We start from the raw sequence: 15,386 nt of genomic DNA on the forward strand, positions 1-15,386 counted from the left end.
ACGTTCATTTAGACAAGCTTCATTTATTCTTAAAGATCTTTTCAGTGCACACTTACACGAATTTCCAGACATCCTCACACAAGGGGGTTAGGGTGGGGGGCACGTGGTGTACACAGGGATTCGGTTGGTTGTACAGTGCCTTGCTGAAGGGTTCACACCCCTTGAACCTTTTCACGTCACAAATTAGGTTTATTTTTTTAAGGGATTTTATGTGATAGAAACTACAGAATGTTACTGTGAAGCTGTCGGAAAATAAGATGTGGCGTGCATTTATGTTCAGCCCCATTTACTCTGCTACCAATAAATAGAGCCAATACCTTCAGAGGTCAACAGGCCTCTTCAATATAGATTATTAGTCATTAAAAAACAGGCTGACAAGCGCAGCAGACATGGCAGGGATGATGCTGTGGAGAAGTTTAAAGTAGTTTTACGTTATAAAACTTGTAGAACTGATCGATCCATCCCATTGTCCATCGAGCTGTCATTGGGCGAGAGGCAGGGTGAATCCCTGAGCAGCTTGCCAGTCCTTTCCAACTGTTCAAGCCTTCGTCTGAAAACAGAAAATGCACAGAAGACCTGCAAGCCATCCAACTACACTGATGCTGGGGGAGGACCCCTGGTCGCTCCTCTGATTAACGCTCTGTAGGGGTAGCTCTGTAGGAGCTGTAGAGACCCACAGCTCAGGTGGAATAATCTGTTGACATGACGACTATTAGTCGTGCACAAATCCGGCCTTTATGGATGAGTGGCAATAGGTAGTCCTATATGCAGTCTGCCAGGAGCCATCTAGGGACACAGCAAACATGTGGCAGAAGAGACCAAACTTGGCCTACATGGGAAACACTACATATAGCTGAAACCCAACAGTGAGGTTTACCCAGAACACACAAGACCCACAGTGAAACAAGGTGGTGCCAACATAATGCTGTGTGGGAATTCATGCATAGTACAACTCCAAAATATCAGGAAAATATGTGATTTTGATACTGTTGCTAAAACATTAAGTCAGACTGCATCCCAATGTCCCCATCACACTTTGTGACCTTTAGCATCTTAGCTACTAAAAAAACAAATCCTACTGGGCAGGAAAAGTCTATCCATAAGCCAAAAATGTTATTGGCATCCAAAATTTATACATTTATACTCCCATCCCACTAATTATTGGATTCTGGCAGTCCTATGCAATGGCGCAAACCATTTTCTTTTCACTTCACAATTATATGCTCTTTTGTTAGTTTATCACATAAAATCCCAATAAAATACATTGAAGTTTGTGCGAAATGTGGAAAAGTTCCAAGGTGATGGAATACTTATTCCAAGGCATTATACTTTGTGAAGCCTGGATGCAACATTGTTAAGAAACACTGCTGTAAAAACGGAAATTGGACAAGAAGCTCAGAACATACAGTTAGATGATGGTCATGAGGGCTTACAGACCTGCACACAAAGCAGCGACCTCTTCAAATTTCTAAGCTTAAAAAAACACAAAGTGTATTTGCCAAAAGCATCCATTAACTCTCAGTCCTTCTGCTTATGATCTGCCTGCGAGAAAGTGCACAACAGGAAGTGAAACATCTCCGATCTGTCGTTTTGTTCAGGAAGATAATGAAGGGAGACAGCTTCAGGACAGGAAATTTCCCCAGACTCATTCTTCTATGTACAGTATATTCGGAATAAAGCATTATTTAGTGCGGATCCGTGGAAATGTAGTGCTGTTTTTGTTTCAAACATCCGACATCTTTGCAAAACACTCATACAGACAACAGGAGAAAATGGGAACTCTTTAGTCACGCAAACACATTTGAGCGTCTGCATTTACACTTTTGTTGAGCTCCAATTCACTTATAAGATGGGACTTTTGGTTGCTAATGCAGCGGCCTCGACACAATTAGCGTTATGCTTCTGCAAAAAAAAAAAAAGAAAAATCAGACATTTTTGTGCAGAAGCAAAATCCCACACTGGAAAACGTAGAGAAATCCAACCATGAATTTCACTTTGATTTGATAGGTTTTACCAGATTTGTAAGGTTTTTAAACATCTTTACCAGGGAAGCAAAACGTGTGGAGGGTGCTTTAACTTTTATATTTTGTTGGTTTAACACACAGAGCATAAACATGCACTTTAAAAGGTGCTTCACAGGTGAGCATAGAAATAATGCAAAATGAAAAAGCCATGACACCTCTAGCAAACTCTGCCTTACTCGCTGTTCATTTGAGTAAATGTTTTGGTAGATCCCAACCTTTTAGTGCATTATCCACTCTACATTCTTGCAAACCACTGAGATTGCAAACAAAAAAGTGCTAAATACTGTGTATTAACTTAATACCACCAATCCCTTCAATATAAATGAACCAATATCTGACGACAGACGTTTACCTACACGGCCTGTCACAATTCAAGGTCCACCACCCCCTCATTCGATCTGCTCGAAGTTGAGCACGTTGCCGTCGAAGTGCGTGAGGACGTGCTTCTCGAAGAGCTGCTGCTGGCAGTTGAGGGGGAACTGCTCAGAGCAGACGGGGCACACCTTCCAGTGGCTCTCCACGTGCTGCTCGAAGCTGCGCTGCTCGAAGTGGGGCGGAAAGATGACCTCGCACAGCGGGCAGCGCTTGTGGACGTTTGTACTGCAGGGGGGGGGACAAAAGAAAAGAGGCATTTATGGCACATAAAATATGGCAAACATTGTGAAACAGATACGAGAATACACCCCAAAAAACGTATTAACATTTAGAGACATATTAATGTTGTCACACACAAGCTTCCAATCAGGCAGTTAAGACGCACTAAGCGAGGGCATCCAGCTAATATCTGCACCCCACAGAGGTTGCAGATATCCCTGTTGCTCCTTTGTGCAAGGAGGTACAGGATGAGTACTGATAGAGCCCTATAAAGTGACCTCCAGCGGGTCAGTGGCGTGAATGTTTCTGACCAAACCATTAGAAACAGACTTCATGACAGTGGCCTGAGGGCCCGACGACCCTGTAGTAGACCCTGGGCTCACTGCCCGGCACCGTGGAGCTCGACTGGCATTTCCCAGAGAACACCAGAATTGGCAGGTTCAGCACTGGTGTCCCGTTCTTTTCAAAGATGAGAGCAGTTCACTCTGAGTTCATTTGACAGGCGTGGACGGGTCTAGAGAAGCTGTGTTGAACGTTATGACATCTACTACATCCTTCAACAAGATCAGTTTTGTGAATGTTGACCTGTTCCAATTGAGGTCTCATGTGTTTTCAAAGTGTTCCTTTATTTTTTGAACTGTGTATTTAAGCAGAATCACACAGGTGAATTCCTTTGACTTAGCATTGGGACATTGTAAAAAGTAGCAAATAGCTTAGAAACCAACCACTGCAAACCCCATTGTTCCAATATAAAGTAATTTGTCTGCTGTTTTTTATGCACAGACAAATCCTTGAACACAATAGAAAAATGACTGAAAACTTTCAATGCCTTCAAAATATGAAACTGTTTCACATTTTGTTTCGTTACAACCACAAACATTCATGTATTTTAATGAGATTTAATGTGATAGACTCACACAACGAAGCACCTAATAATGAAGTAAAAGGAAAATGATACATGATTTTAAAAATTCAGTCAATAAACAAAAAGTATTTTTTCTTTAGTTATAACTGTGCGTTATTTGGAGTATGTCTCTACCAGCTTCACACATATAGGGAATGACATTTCTGCCCATTCTTTGCAAAATAGCCGAACATAGTCAGATTCAATGAACAGCGTCTGCGATTATCAATTTTCAGATCTAAACAAATTCTGTGCTGGAAATGGGCCATTCTAACACATGAGTATGCTTTGATGTTATTGTAGCTCTGTATGTTTGGGGTCTCTGTCCTGCTGGAATGTGAACCGCAGCCCCAGTCTCAAGTCCTCTGCAGCCTTTAACAGTTGTATTTCCCACGACTACCCCGTATTTACCTCCCTGTATCCTCCTGCCAACTCTGATCCACTTCCCCGTCCCTGCTAAAAATCAGTCTCCGCAGTATGATGCTGCCAACACCATGTTTCACCATGGGGACGGAGTGTTCAGGGTGATGTAAACCATTAGTTTACTGTCACACAAAGCATTTTGCATGTACAGCACAGACCAAAGGTTTGGACACATCTTCTCATTCAAAGAGTTGTCTTTATTTTCATGACTATGAATATTGTAGCTTCACATTGAAGGCATCAAAACTATGAATTAACACATGTGGAATTATATACTGAACAAAAAAGTGTGAAATAACTGAAAATATGTCTTATATTCTAGGTTCTTCAAAGTAGCCACCTTTTGCTTTGATTACTGCTCCGCACACTCTTGACATTCTGTTGATGAGCTTCAAGAGGTAGTCACCTGAAATGGTTTTCCAACAGTCTTGAAGGAGTTCCCAGAGATGCTCAGCACTTGTTGGCCCTTTTGCCTTCACTCTGCGGTCCAGCTCACCTCAAACCATCTCGATTGGGTTCAAGTCCAGTGACTGTGGAGGCCAGTTCATCTGGCGCAGCACCCTATCACTCTCCTTCTTGGTCAAATAGACCTTACACAGCCTGGAGGTGTGTTTGGGGTCATTGTCCTGTTGAAAAATAAATGATGGTCCAACTAAACGCAAACCGGATGGAATAGCATGCCGCTGCAAGATGCTGTGGTAGCCATGCTGGTTCAGTATGCCTTCAATTTTGAATAAATCCCCAACAGTGTCACCAGCAAAGCACCCCCACACCATCACACCTCCTCCTCCATGCTTCACGGTGGGAACCAGGCATGTAGAGTCCATCCGTTCACCTCTTCTGCTCCGCACAAAGATTGCAACCAAAGATCTCAAACTTGGACTCATCAGACCAAAGCACAGATTTCCACTGGTCTAATGTCCATTCCTTGTGTTCTTTAGCCCAAACAAGTCTCTTCTGCTTGTTGCCTGTCCTCAGCAGTGGTTTCTTAGCAACTTTTTTACCATGAAGGCCTGATTCACACAGTCTCCTCTTAACAGTTGTTCTAGAGATGTGTCTGCTGCTAGAACTCTGTGTGGCATTGACCTGTTCTCTAATCTGAGCTGTTGTTAACCTGCGATTTCTGAGGCTGGTGACTCGGATTAACTTATCATCCGCAGCAGAGGTGACTCTTGGTCTTCCTTTCCTGGGGCGGTCCTCATGTGAGCCAGTTTCCTTGTAGCGCTTGATGGTTTTTGCGACTGCACTTGGGGACACTTTCAAAGTTTTCCCAATTGTTCAGACTGACTGACCTTCATTTCTTAAAGTAATGATGGCCACTCGTTTTTCTTCACTTAGCTGCTTTTTTCTTGCCATAATACAAATTCTAACAGTCTATTCAGTAGGACTATCAGCTGTGTACCGTATCCACCTCCTGCACAACACAACTGATGGTCCCAACCCCATTTATAAGGCTTGAAATCCCACTTATTACACCTGACAGGGCACACCTGTGAAGTGAAAACGATTTCAGGTGACATTCCAGATGTTTGGATCACACAACCACTCAGCAGGTTGTCTCACATGAGCTGTAGGTCTGCATTTCTTAAATATCTAACGTCTGAAAGCCATGCTACCTGGAGTCAAAGCAGAAGCTGCTCCTCACTTCACTGCGTCGGCTGGACGGATGGTCGCATGGCTGCTGAGCTCTGTCACACACCTTTGATGCACAAGGACACAAGAAACGATGGGAAATTTAAGCTGGGGTTCAGCTTACACGTGTACGTATCAAGGAGCACAATTTATTAAGAAACTACGGCTACGGAGGTACTCTGTGTGAAAGTATATCTTTAGGTTTTTAGCAAGCAAAATCCTTTCTTCTCAACACCTGAAGATACATCCCAGCAGTTATAAGCCTCTCTTCATTAATCGCCCTCCTAAACTCTAATTACGGCTTTATGCAAATGAGTTCAGTACTGTGCTTCTTAGGGCAAGCTGTATTTTCCTTCAGTGAGTGATGTAGAAGTCCTCCAGGAGCAGAGACAGACGGGTGAGCAAATGGCTGGACATCTAATATTCATGTTGCTGAAATTGATGCTGTGAGAAATTATGTTCTTTGGCTAACAGCCTTGTAAAAAAGGTGTAAAATATACTGTTATAGATACAAACCCTAAGTAAAAACATCTTACCTTTTGCGCCTCCTCTGCCGGAGCCTCCATGTTCTCCGGTGGAGTTGTGCTGCGGGAAGGTTGGATGCACACAACCTCCTGGTCCCAGCCTGGAGCTCCTGGACTGGGGCTGGGTGGAGACACTGGAGGTGCACAGGGAGCGGCACAGAGTGGCGCTTCAGGTGGAGGGCGTGACAAGTGCTCAGGAGACAAGATGACATCCAACCGATCTACACGGGAGCGCATGGAGGTGTTACAGTCCAAAGAGCAGGAGGAGGTGTGCAGAGAGGGGAAACTATTCACGGAGGTTTGCATCTGGCCTACCTTTCGATGTCTCGGTGGAGTAAGGATTGCCGTACTGCAGCTCTGCAGGCCTCTGTGGGACTAGAGGTGGTGGGGAGGGGTCCTGGGGGTAGGGGAGGGGGTAGCGGAGCACCATGGTCTGCTTGGCCTCAGCTCCCTGAACACCAGCCTCCAGTTCCCTCTGCCTGGACTTGTAACGCTGGAGTTCCTGGACAAGAGAAGAGACACGACCATCACGACCACAAACATCAATGTATTATATTGGGGTTTTATGAGACCATGTTCCATGCATGGAAAATTCATACAGGTCCTCTAATGACTTTCTATCACCAATGGCTTTTCCCTTTGCCACTCCATAAACACCAGGGCCTGTATTCACAAAGAATCCTAAGACTAAAAGTAGCTCCTAGTGGCATCATTCTAAGAAAAATCTTTTTAATTTCTCGAATTCTATGATTTTTATTAGAATTTTCCCTCGGTAAGATAAAAGTTATTCATGAGCTCCTAAAGTGAACAAATGTTAAGAGTAGTGAGGAGGACTTTTAGTGAGCCTAAGAGTGTCTTAACCAGAGAAGATGGCAGAGAGACAGAGAGAAAGGAGAGATGCTCTCCTTACAATAAACGACTGTGAATTAATAAAACGCTACCGGCTCGATCGTGCAGGGATCCACCCCCTAAACATTCGAGTAAAGGAGCACATAAACTTCTATAACAATCATACAGTTATTAATATAGAGATAAGATTAACTTCATCATCCTTCGAGGAGGAAATTAAATAGTTTCAGCGGCAGGACAGATTTAAGGTTCACCTCTAGTAAGGTAGTATTAGGAAGGATAAACAAATAATAGAAACACGAAGAAATGACCATGAATAAAAAATGAACAAAATTACAAAGAATGTGGTACAGCATTATTTATATATTTACAGACTGTAAAATGCTTTCAAAAAATAAACTTGGAAAAAATGGAAAAACTCGAATATATATAAACTCTAGACAAGATACGATACAATAATCTAAGCACTATATACATAGAAGGAAGATGTAAATGAGGTGAATCAGTATTTGCTGCACTGATGATGTCAGCAGCCTAAGCCTAAATGGTCATCTACAACGCTCTCCGTCTGTGGAGAAGTTCTCTGGTGTGCTGCATCTCCTCTCTAGCTTCTGATCGCAGCAGGAACCAGAGCTGCTCACATTCCAGGCTGGTGCTGAAAGCAGAGGGATCTGCTCAGGAATGCATGTTTGATCCCAGGACCAAATCTACCGTTCAACACTCCTCTCTTCAGGCTCTGCTCCTCTGTTCAGTTCAGTTTTCTTCACCTTTTTTCACCCATTTTGTTTTGGTCATTTTACCAAACTAAACCTCATGATACAAGAAGGCCATCACAGTAAAATGTTGAATTTTAATATTAATAATAAATTAATTCATATTAAATAGATGCAGTGTGAAAATGACCAGCATGGCGAGTAAACATAATAGTAAGCAAATGAAAATAATGACGAGCATGTAAATAAGCTACGTTCAAACATTTTGATGCTGTTTGACAATTTAATTTTGCTAAGTTTTATCGTCATGATTTACACGTTTCTGAATCCAGACTAAATTCTACTATCAGTTAATTTCTCTTCATTGATTACTAGGAGTGCATTGTTTTCTATTTTACAACCAATCACAGCCCTTAGAAGACAGCGTCACACCTAGCAACGGGGTCAACCACACCTCCTCACTAAGGTAGGCATTTCTGACGTCTCCTCGCTCAGAGTCGCTCTCAGCAGCTAGCTGAATCACTCTTAAGCTAGGAGTCCTTGGCAGGAATGCTTAGGCTAAGTTTGAAGCTCTCTGAGAGGAATCTTTGTGAATACCAGCCCAGATTTCTAGAGTTCATGAGTAATAGTTTTCCTGACAACAGATTCTCCCACATGAGCTGTGGATCTCTGCAGGTCCTCCAGAGTGGCCCTTGGCCTTCTAGCTGCTACTCTGATGAATGCTCCCTTTGCCTAGTCCATCACTTTAGGTTGATGGACATGTTTAGGTTTGCAGTTGTGCCAAACTCTTTCTGTTTCAGTCAATAGACTGAACATAGCTGGGTGAGCTGGGGACCTTGTTTTTATGACCTACCTTGATCTAGACTTCTCCACAACTTCTTCCCTGACCTGTCTGCTGCAGTGCCTGGTCTTTATGATGCCGTTTGTCCAGTAATGTTCTGTAACAAACCTCTGAGGTCACAAAACAACTGTAATACACACGGTAAGAATATAATAAATATTTAGGTGACTTCTGGAGAAAATTGGTTCAATTGAGAACCGTGTATTGCCCCCCCCCCCCATTTTACAGTTATGCACCACTTTGTGTTGGTCTAAGTTTGATGTTTTAACACGTGGAGAAAAGTTTTGTAGGTTTTATATTTTAAGTATTAGAGCGAGTTTGTTTTATTTATTTTACTTTCTTTTCTTGTCAATTTTCCTTTTTTTTTTTTAAAGCTGTTTTATGCGTTTCTTTCAATATTTGCATGACATCTTATCTCTTTTCTTTGTCATGTAAGTTTACATCTAAAACATTATCTGGCCACATTAAATGTGTTACTGCTATATGAACAGAAGTCCAGCTAACATCAGCTTTATTAGTAATTCAGCCGACATCCCCAGAGCACATTTTCAGCTAAAAAAACCCCGAAATACTTTGAATTTATAGTTCAGTTTCCCTAAACACTGTTTTTGCCCTTTGTGATCATATCTGAAGCAGGAGCATTAGTACCCTACTCATTACTGTAATGGGTGTCACAGTCTGGCTCCTCTCTCTGCTCGAGCTTTTGCTTTCATCCAGCACCTCCTTCCTTTCTTGGCTTTTAAAATTCCTCCCTGACCTTCTCTCCTGATGACTTCATTAGTGCGCTGCTATCAAGTTTAACATTTAAACCAGGGTTGGGAAGGTGAAACAGACACGTAACGTGGCATTTGCACTGTCTAATGGCACTGTACCGGTGGGCGGAAGAGGCAGGAAGAGCTGTATAAATTAGTTGGCGGGTTGAAGGGGTGGGGGCGGTTGTTGAATGAGGAAAAATTCAGACGTTTGGTTTTTAGCTGTTGGTTTGTTACATGTTGAAATGAAGCACTTCAAAAACAAGACACGGCCGTCCATCTACACTAACAGGCCTGGCATGGTATTCCTGGAGGAGCTGCAGACATCCACAGCTCAGGTGGAACAATCTGATGACAGGACAATTGTTATTTGTCCACTCCACAAATCTGGCCTTTATGGAAGAGTAGCCAGAAGAAAGCAGTAAGCATTCCTGTTTAAACAAGCCATGAAGGAAGCACAGCAAACATGTTGAAGAAGGTGTTCTGATCAGATGAGATCAAAGTTTAACCCTCTGACATACATACAAAATGTTATGTGCGCTGCAAATCACCCCGAACCCATCATCCCCACAGTGATGCATGGTGGTGGCAGCATCATGCTACGGGCATGCTTTTTCTATGGCAGGTACAGGAAAGCTGGTAAGAGTTGATAGGAAGATGGATGGAGCTAAGATTTGAGATGGTTGCAGAAGTTCACCTAACAGCAGGAAAATTGGGAGCAGGAAGTTCTGGGTTAATGTGCTTCTTTCCTGAACTTTACTCTTCATTTTGTACCAATATGTTGCATGTAAACCAGCTTATTTGTTAGTATTATTATGACTAGACTACAACAGTACAAAGTGGTGAAGGGGTGAAATGACTTGTACCCAGACAAAAGCCCCTAACATGCAGCCAGAGCTAAGACAGAATGGTTTATATCAAAGTATATTAACGTATGAGAATGGCCCAGTCAAAGTCCAAACCTGAAGCAAATTAAGAATCGGTTGCCAGACTTGAAAATTAACGCTCAGAGATGCTCTCCGTCTGATTTGACTGAGTTTGAGTTATTTTGGAAAGGTCAAACAAAGATTTTAGTCTCTAGATGTGAGAAGCTGGCAGAAACAAGCAGCAAAAGGTATTGACTCAGAAGGACTGGATAAAAATGCAGAATTGTGAAAACCATGTGACATTTTCTTATGCACTACTTTGTGTTTGTGTGTGACATAAAAATCCCATTAAAATCCATTGCAGTTTGTGGTTGCGATGTGACAAAATGTGGGAATGTTTACGAAGTATGAACACGTTTTACCTCCTGCAGCTGCTCTTTGTCTTTAAGAACCTGGGCGAGGGTCTGTTTCAGCTCGGACACCTCGATGGCTCGCTCTGCCATCTGCACCTAGAGACAGCACATGCAGTAAAATCCCTTTAAAGTCATGTACCATAAATAACGCCATTCGGTTATGTCTTATAAGAGTTTCTTTGAAAGTCATAAAAGCTGAATAAAATTCCCGGCAGGGTAAGGAAAAGTAGGTTTCCAGCCTGATAAGATCGTCTTTCATGCTTCCAGCTTGTGCTGACCACTGAGGGAGAACATCAGCGTGCGTGCGCACAGGTGAGTAGGAGAGCAAAACGTCTCCCTTGTGTTCAGCCTGCAGCATTGTCAAGTGTATGGGGCCTACTGTAAAACTCAGAACCAAAGCCAAAGAAAGGAGATCTGCGCTCAGGGGAAGATGGAGCGGGTCAGGGGATCGTCATAAATCCCTCAGTTTCTAACAGAATCTACCCAGTGGGATAGTTTACATCGCTCACTGCTTGCTCTCCTCTTATTTCACTGCATTTCAAAGGTCTCAGATCATACCCCCCTGCTGCTGCTGTCAGGGGTCCTCTTTCTGCCTAATGTCTATCTGTCGGTCCTGATTTCATCACCCTTAAATTTTCTCTGCTTCTTTGGCTCCTCCCTTCAAATTTTCTTTCATCCCCTTTTCTCCTTTCTTGTTCTGCCCTCCTTTCTTGAATTTACGGCGTATCACCCCACACATGTCTCTGTGTGTCTTCCTCTCCCCTTGTCTCCATTCTCTAGCTGACTCATGTAAACAGCCGTAAAGCACCGGGTTCTGTGCCTGCCTCTCTCTCTTTGGACTCCGGGGCTATTAAGATCAGCTCGGGGCCCCGGGCGATCACCTCGGCAAGGGGGCTATATCAAAGTGAAGGGAGAGCTGTATTTACCGCCTGGATAAACCCACACTCACTCAGCAAGATATAATTCCAGTCACACAAAAGGGAAGAGCTCTGTTCGATAATGTGCAAACACGATGTGCAAAGTAGTACAAAATTAGGGGCCGAGATGCAAAACACCAGCAGATTTATGAATGCGCGTTTATTGCACTATAGATTTATGGTGCAAAAAAGGCACCAGAAATGAACATTAAAAAAATGATGCAGGTGTAAAGTAATTATTCCCACATTCATAAAAGAGGAGTGAAGCTGAAGGAAACAATGGATACACCTAGATTACAACTTAGCTGCAGTAGATTTCACTGCTCCTAAACAATGACGCATAACTCGCCAAATTCAAATTAGATGGAAAACCTGGTAGGTGTTAAAAGAGTTAAGTTCAGCTTTCACTGCAGTAACATAAACTCAATCTGAAAATGTAGAAAATACAACTATTGTATAGAACAAATGTAACCAGTTGATCAGAAATTCTAAGGACTTCCAGCTAGTTATTCATGACTTGTTTCCCTGGGGTATAATTACGATGTAACACAGCGATCCATTCCACTCAGCCATTGACCACCAGGCTGGATGACGGCCCATATTTATCTTGCCACCTCGCACAGTGAACAGGATATAATATGTTTGATGGCTGCTGTTGAACTTCCTTATTTTTCTTTTAAACCGAAGTGGAGGCCTGACATTTAACACTGTATCCATTAGAATTGATAAAATGATCTGAACAAAATGGAAGGGAGATGGAGAGATGCTGTGTCTCACTCTGAATCGCCCCTCCTCATCGGCCAGCCGCTGTTTGAGCGTATCATTGATGACGCACTGCACCCTCCACTTCTCCTCCATCACGGCCAGCTCTGCCTCCACAGAGCGCGTCTGATCCTTCTCCGCTTCTCCAGTGCTCCTTTCCTCCACCTCCAGTGGCTCCTGGTCCTCAGCGTTGTCCCCCGCTTCCTCCTCCGTCAGTTCCACTCCTGCCTCGCTCTTCTCCTCGGCGCTCAGCCTCTCGTTGCTCACCTCCACCCAGCTCGCCATCCTCAGGCTCTCCTCGGGCAGGTTCTCCTCTTTCTTCTCCTCCTTTTCGCAGTCTTTGTCCCCACTTTCCCTGTCTTCCACTTGTTGTTCCTCTCTCCCAGCCTCTACCGTAGCCTCCTGCAGTGATTTCTCCCTCTGGATTTCCTCCACCTTTATGCCAATGGGGGCCTCAGCATATGTGGATTGCTCGTTTCTTACTTCAGGGGTGATTGTCATGTCTGCGGCTTCTTGTAGAACAGCAGAAGTGGAATTTTCTGTATAAAACACATGTTTAAGAATAGATGTTGCTTTAGCTGAGCTGCAAAGGTACAGTTCTGCAGTTTTAAGGTGGTTGCCAACAATCATCAAATAATAATGTGGCTCAAAAAACTATATTGATTACCTATAACAGTTCTTCCAACATATTTAATGAAGGATGTCAGAAACGTCCGAGCATTTGCTCAGGTTTTATGTGGCATAAAGGTAACTTCGATAATGGCAGGAACAAATTCATAGCATTTGAAATTCATCAAATTTTGTCACAAAAAACCACAAAGTTAAACGTATTTTATTGAAATTTTACAGGAAAGTCGTACAGGAAGTGCGAGACAACAGTAACTCCTGTCACACTGTTTGATAGAAGATGCCAGATTGCACGGCTTGTTGCTGCAACAGATCTGACAGACATATCAGTCCATCGATAAATGGACATGGAGCTGTGGATGTTAATGCGCTTCTAATCAGAGTCGGACAATGAAATGTGAGAGGAGGAGCAGAAGCTGAGGTGCAGGAAGGAAAGGACACACCGGTAGAAACGCTCATGGCTCCGAAAAAGAGGACAGGAGTCAGACCTCGGTCACATCGAAGGATTTTCCCAGAAAATAAAAAGGCCCAGTGTGATACACTGCATGAGCTCTGATAAAATGGTCTGTCACACTGAACAACCTCAGACCACCGATTCAAGCTCATGGCAGACAATAATCAGACAGCGTGAGACTGGCTTTAACCTTTCCATTGCAGCTCTGGCTGTATGCTTAAGGCCGTGGTCCTGCTGGAAAAATGAACTTCCATACCAGTGTCAAGTTTTTTGGAACCCCTTCTTTCAGAAATGCCCTATTTTATAAGTCCATCAATTTTTTTCATCATCTCTGAAGACCTCCCTGTCCCTAAAAGAGAGAAAAAAGCATCATGAAGCAAAACGTGTTTCACAGGGGGGATGGCGGCTTTGTTCTTCCCACTTTTCCATAAAATTCACATTGTGGAGTGCTATTTTGGCTCTTCCAGAGTTGCCATCAGCTGCTTATGTGAATAATACCCTACATGTTCGGAACTGAGCTGCACGGTAGCACAGTTGTTAGAACTGTTGCTTTGAAGCAAGAAGCTCCTGGGTTCCAATCCTGGACCGGGGTCTTCCTCCATGGACTTTGCATCTTCTAGATGCATTCTGTTAGATGAATTTGCACCCAAAACAACCCTTAGGTCTGAGTGTGTCTGTCGGATTAAATTATTTACTGTGAATTTACTCTGGGACTACTAAAGGCAACTGGTTGCACTAGATTTTATGTAGTAGTATCAGAGTAAAACGGTCTGTATACAAGTGCACACCACACTTTTCAGGTTTTTATGTAGGAAACAATTTAGAAATTTATGTGAAAAAATGTAACCACTTTATAAGGATTGCTTTATGCATTATTATTTTAGCATTACTTTATGCTGCTCTTTCATTTGCAATCAAATATATTGAACTTTCTGGGTGTAATGTGACACAATGTTAAATAAAGTTTAGAGATATAAATACTTGTACAAGGCACTGTAAGCCTGCGTGTGTTTAGGATCCTTCTGTACCTTCAGTCGGAGACTCAGGACTAGAAATCAGCGGCTCCTGGGTCGTCTCAGTGGACACGTTTTTCTTTGACTCCTGCAATTAAACAAAAGGAACTGTTGATGCAGGCAGAGATGTTTAGTAAAGCATGTTGGCAGTCCCGTGTTTTAAACACACCATAATAACCCCCTGTGACTCCGCAGTACTGAGCTTGGCCACCTGCCTGCGGAGGCGCTGACACTCCCGGTACTTCTCCTTGTAGTGCTCGGCAGCCATGTGGAGGCGCAGCTTCAGCTCCTCCACCTCCCTCTGCAGCTCGGCCTCCGCCTCAGACACCACCATGATGCAGTGCGCCCCGTCACCGCTTGTTCCAACACCCTGGAACACAAAGATGCGATGAGTGACATGGTGGAAAATCCACATGCCACTTAATCTACATAGGGTATGAAAACATTGAGGAGCTGTGACACCGACCACCTCCTTCTGAGCAGTGCTCCTCATTCGGTCTAGCTGGCTCTCCATGCGCTGGCACTCCGCTTGAGCATCAGCGAGACTGGCATGGAGCTTGTCGGCCTCTATGCGGGCCCGGTACAATTCGGTCATGGTGTGGTCGCGGGCGCTGGCCGAGTCCCGTAGCTCCGAGGCGAGCAGGGTGGCCTGCTGCCGGGACGCCTGGAGCTGCTCCTCAGCGCGATGAAGCTGCTCGCGTAAGTGAGTGAGCTCTGCCTGAAAACATTACAAAAATAAAGAAAAAGGGAAGCCTGGGTTCACATTTTAGTCCTTTTCTTGCCTGGTACAATGTAACAAACAAACACTGTGACCTTGTCATGTTTGTGCGCCAGCAGCTCCCTCTCCAGACTGTCACGCTGGGCGACGCAGCCCCTGAGCCTCTCCAGCTCCTCTTGGAATTGAGCGATGGTCACCTCCCTGTTCAGCTCCACCGCTTTAAGCATCTGAAGCTCTGCGCTCAGCTTGGTGTTCTCCAGCTCGGCGCTGCGCAGGTGAGCCTGTGCAGGTGCCGAAGCAGAAGAGTAAAGTTCAGACTAGAAACTGAAAGGAACGCCTAGACAGCTTTATGATGTGAAA

General features: G+C 43.8%; 1 protein-coding gene across 8 annotated transcripts in view; it reads right to left on the reverse strand.

Moving 5' to 3' along the window:
- Positions 1–15,386, reverse strand: part of tax1bp1a (Tax1 (human T-cell leukemia virus type I) binding protein 1a) — a 36,358-nt gene that overhangs the window by 2,476 nt on the left and 18,496 nt on the right. For 2 of the 8 annotated variants that reach the window (XM_047383750.1, XM_047383749.1), the window contains 10 exons: positions 15,122–15,307; positions 14,775–15,026; positions 14,478–14,678; positions 14,324–14,396; positions 12,230–12,753; positions 10,545–10,631; positions 6,417–6,603; positions 6,114–6,322; positions 5,562–5,644; positions 4–2,624 (listed from right to left, as the gene is read on the reverse strand). In XM_047383750.1, the coding sequence (XP_047239706.1) occupies positions 2,414–2,624; positions 5,562–5,644; positions 6,114–6,322; positions 6,417–6,603; positions 10,545–10,631; positions 12,230–12,753; positions 14,324–14,396; positions 14,478–14,678; positions 14,775–15,026; positions 15,122–15,307 (2,013 nt within the window). In that variant the 3' untranslated portion in view covers positions 4–2,413. Of the gene's footprint in view, positions 1–3; positions 2,625–5,561; positions 5,645–6,113; positions 6,323–6,416; positions 6,604–10,544; positions 10,632–12,229; positions 12,754–14,323; positions 14,397–14,477; positions 14,679–14,774; positions 15,027–15,121; positions 15,308–15,386 lie in introns of those variants that run through there. The other 6 variants (XM_047383752.1, XM_047383751.1, XM_047383753.1 and 3 more) reach the window with 6 other exon arrangements.

The sequence above is a fragment of the Girardinichthys multiradiatus genome, chromosome 13 (genome assembly GCF_021462225.1).
Source record: "Girardinichthys multiradiatus isolate DD_20200921_A chromosome 13, DD_fGirMul_XY1, whole genome shotgun sequence".
NCBI lineage: Eukaryota > Metazoa > Chordata > Actinopteri > Cyprinodontiformes > Goodeidae > Girardinichthys > Girardinichthys multiradiatus.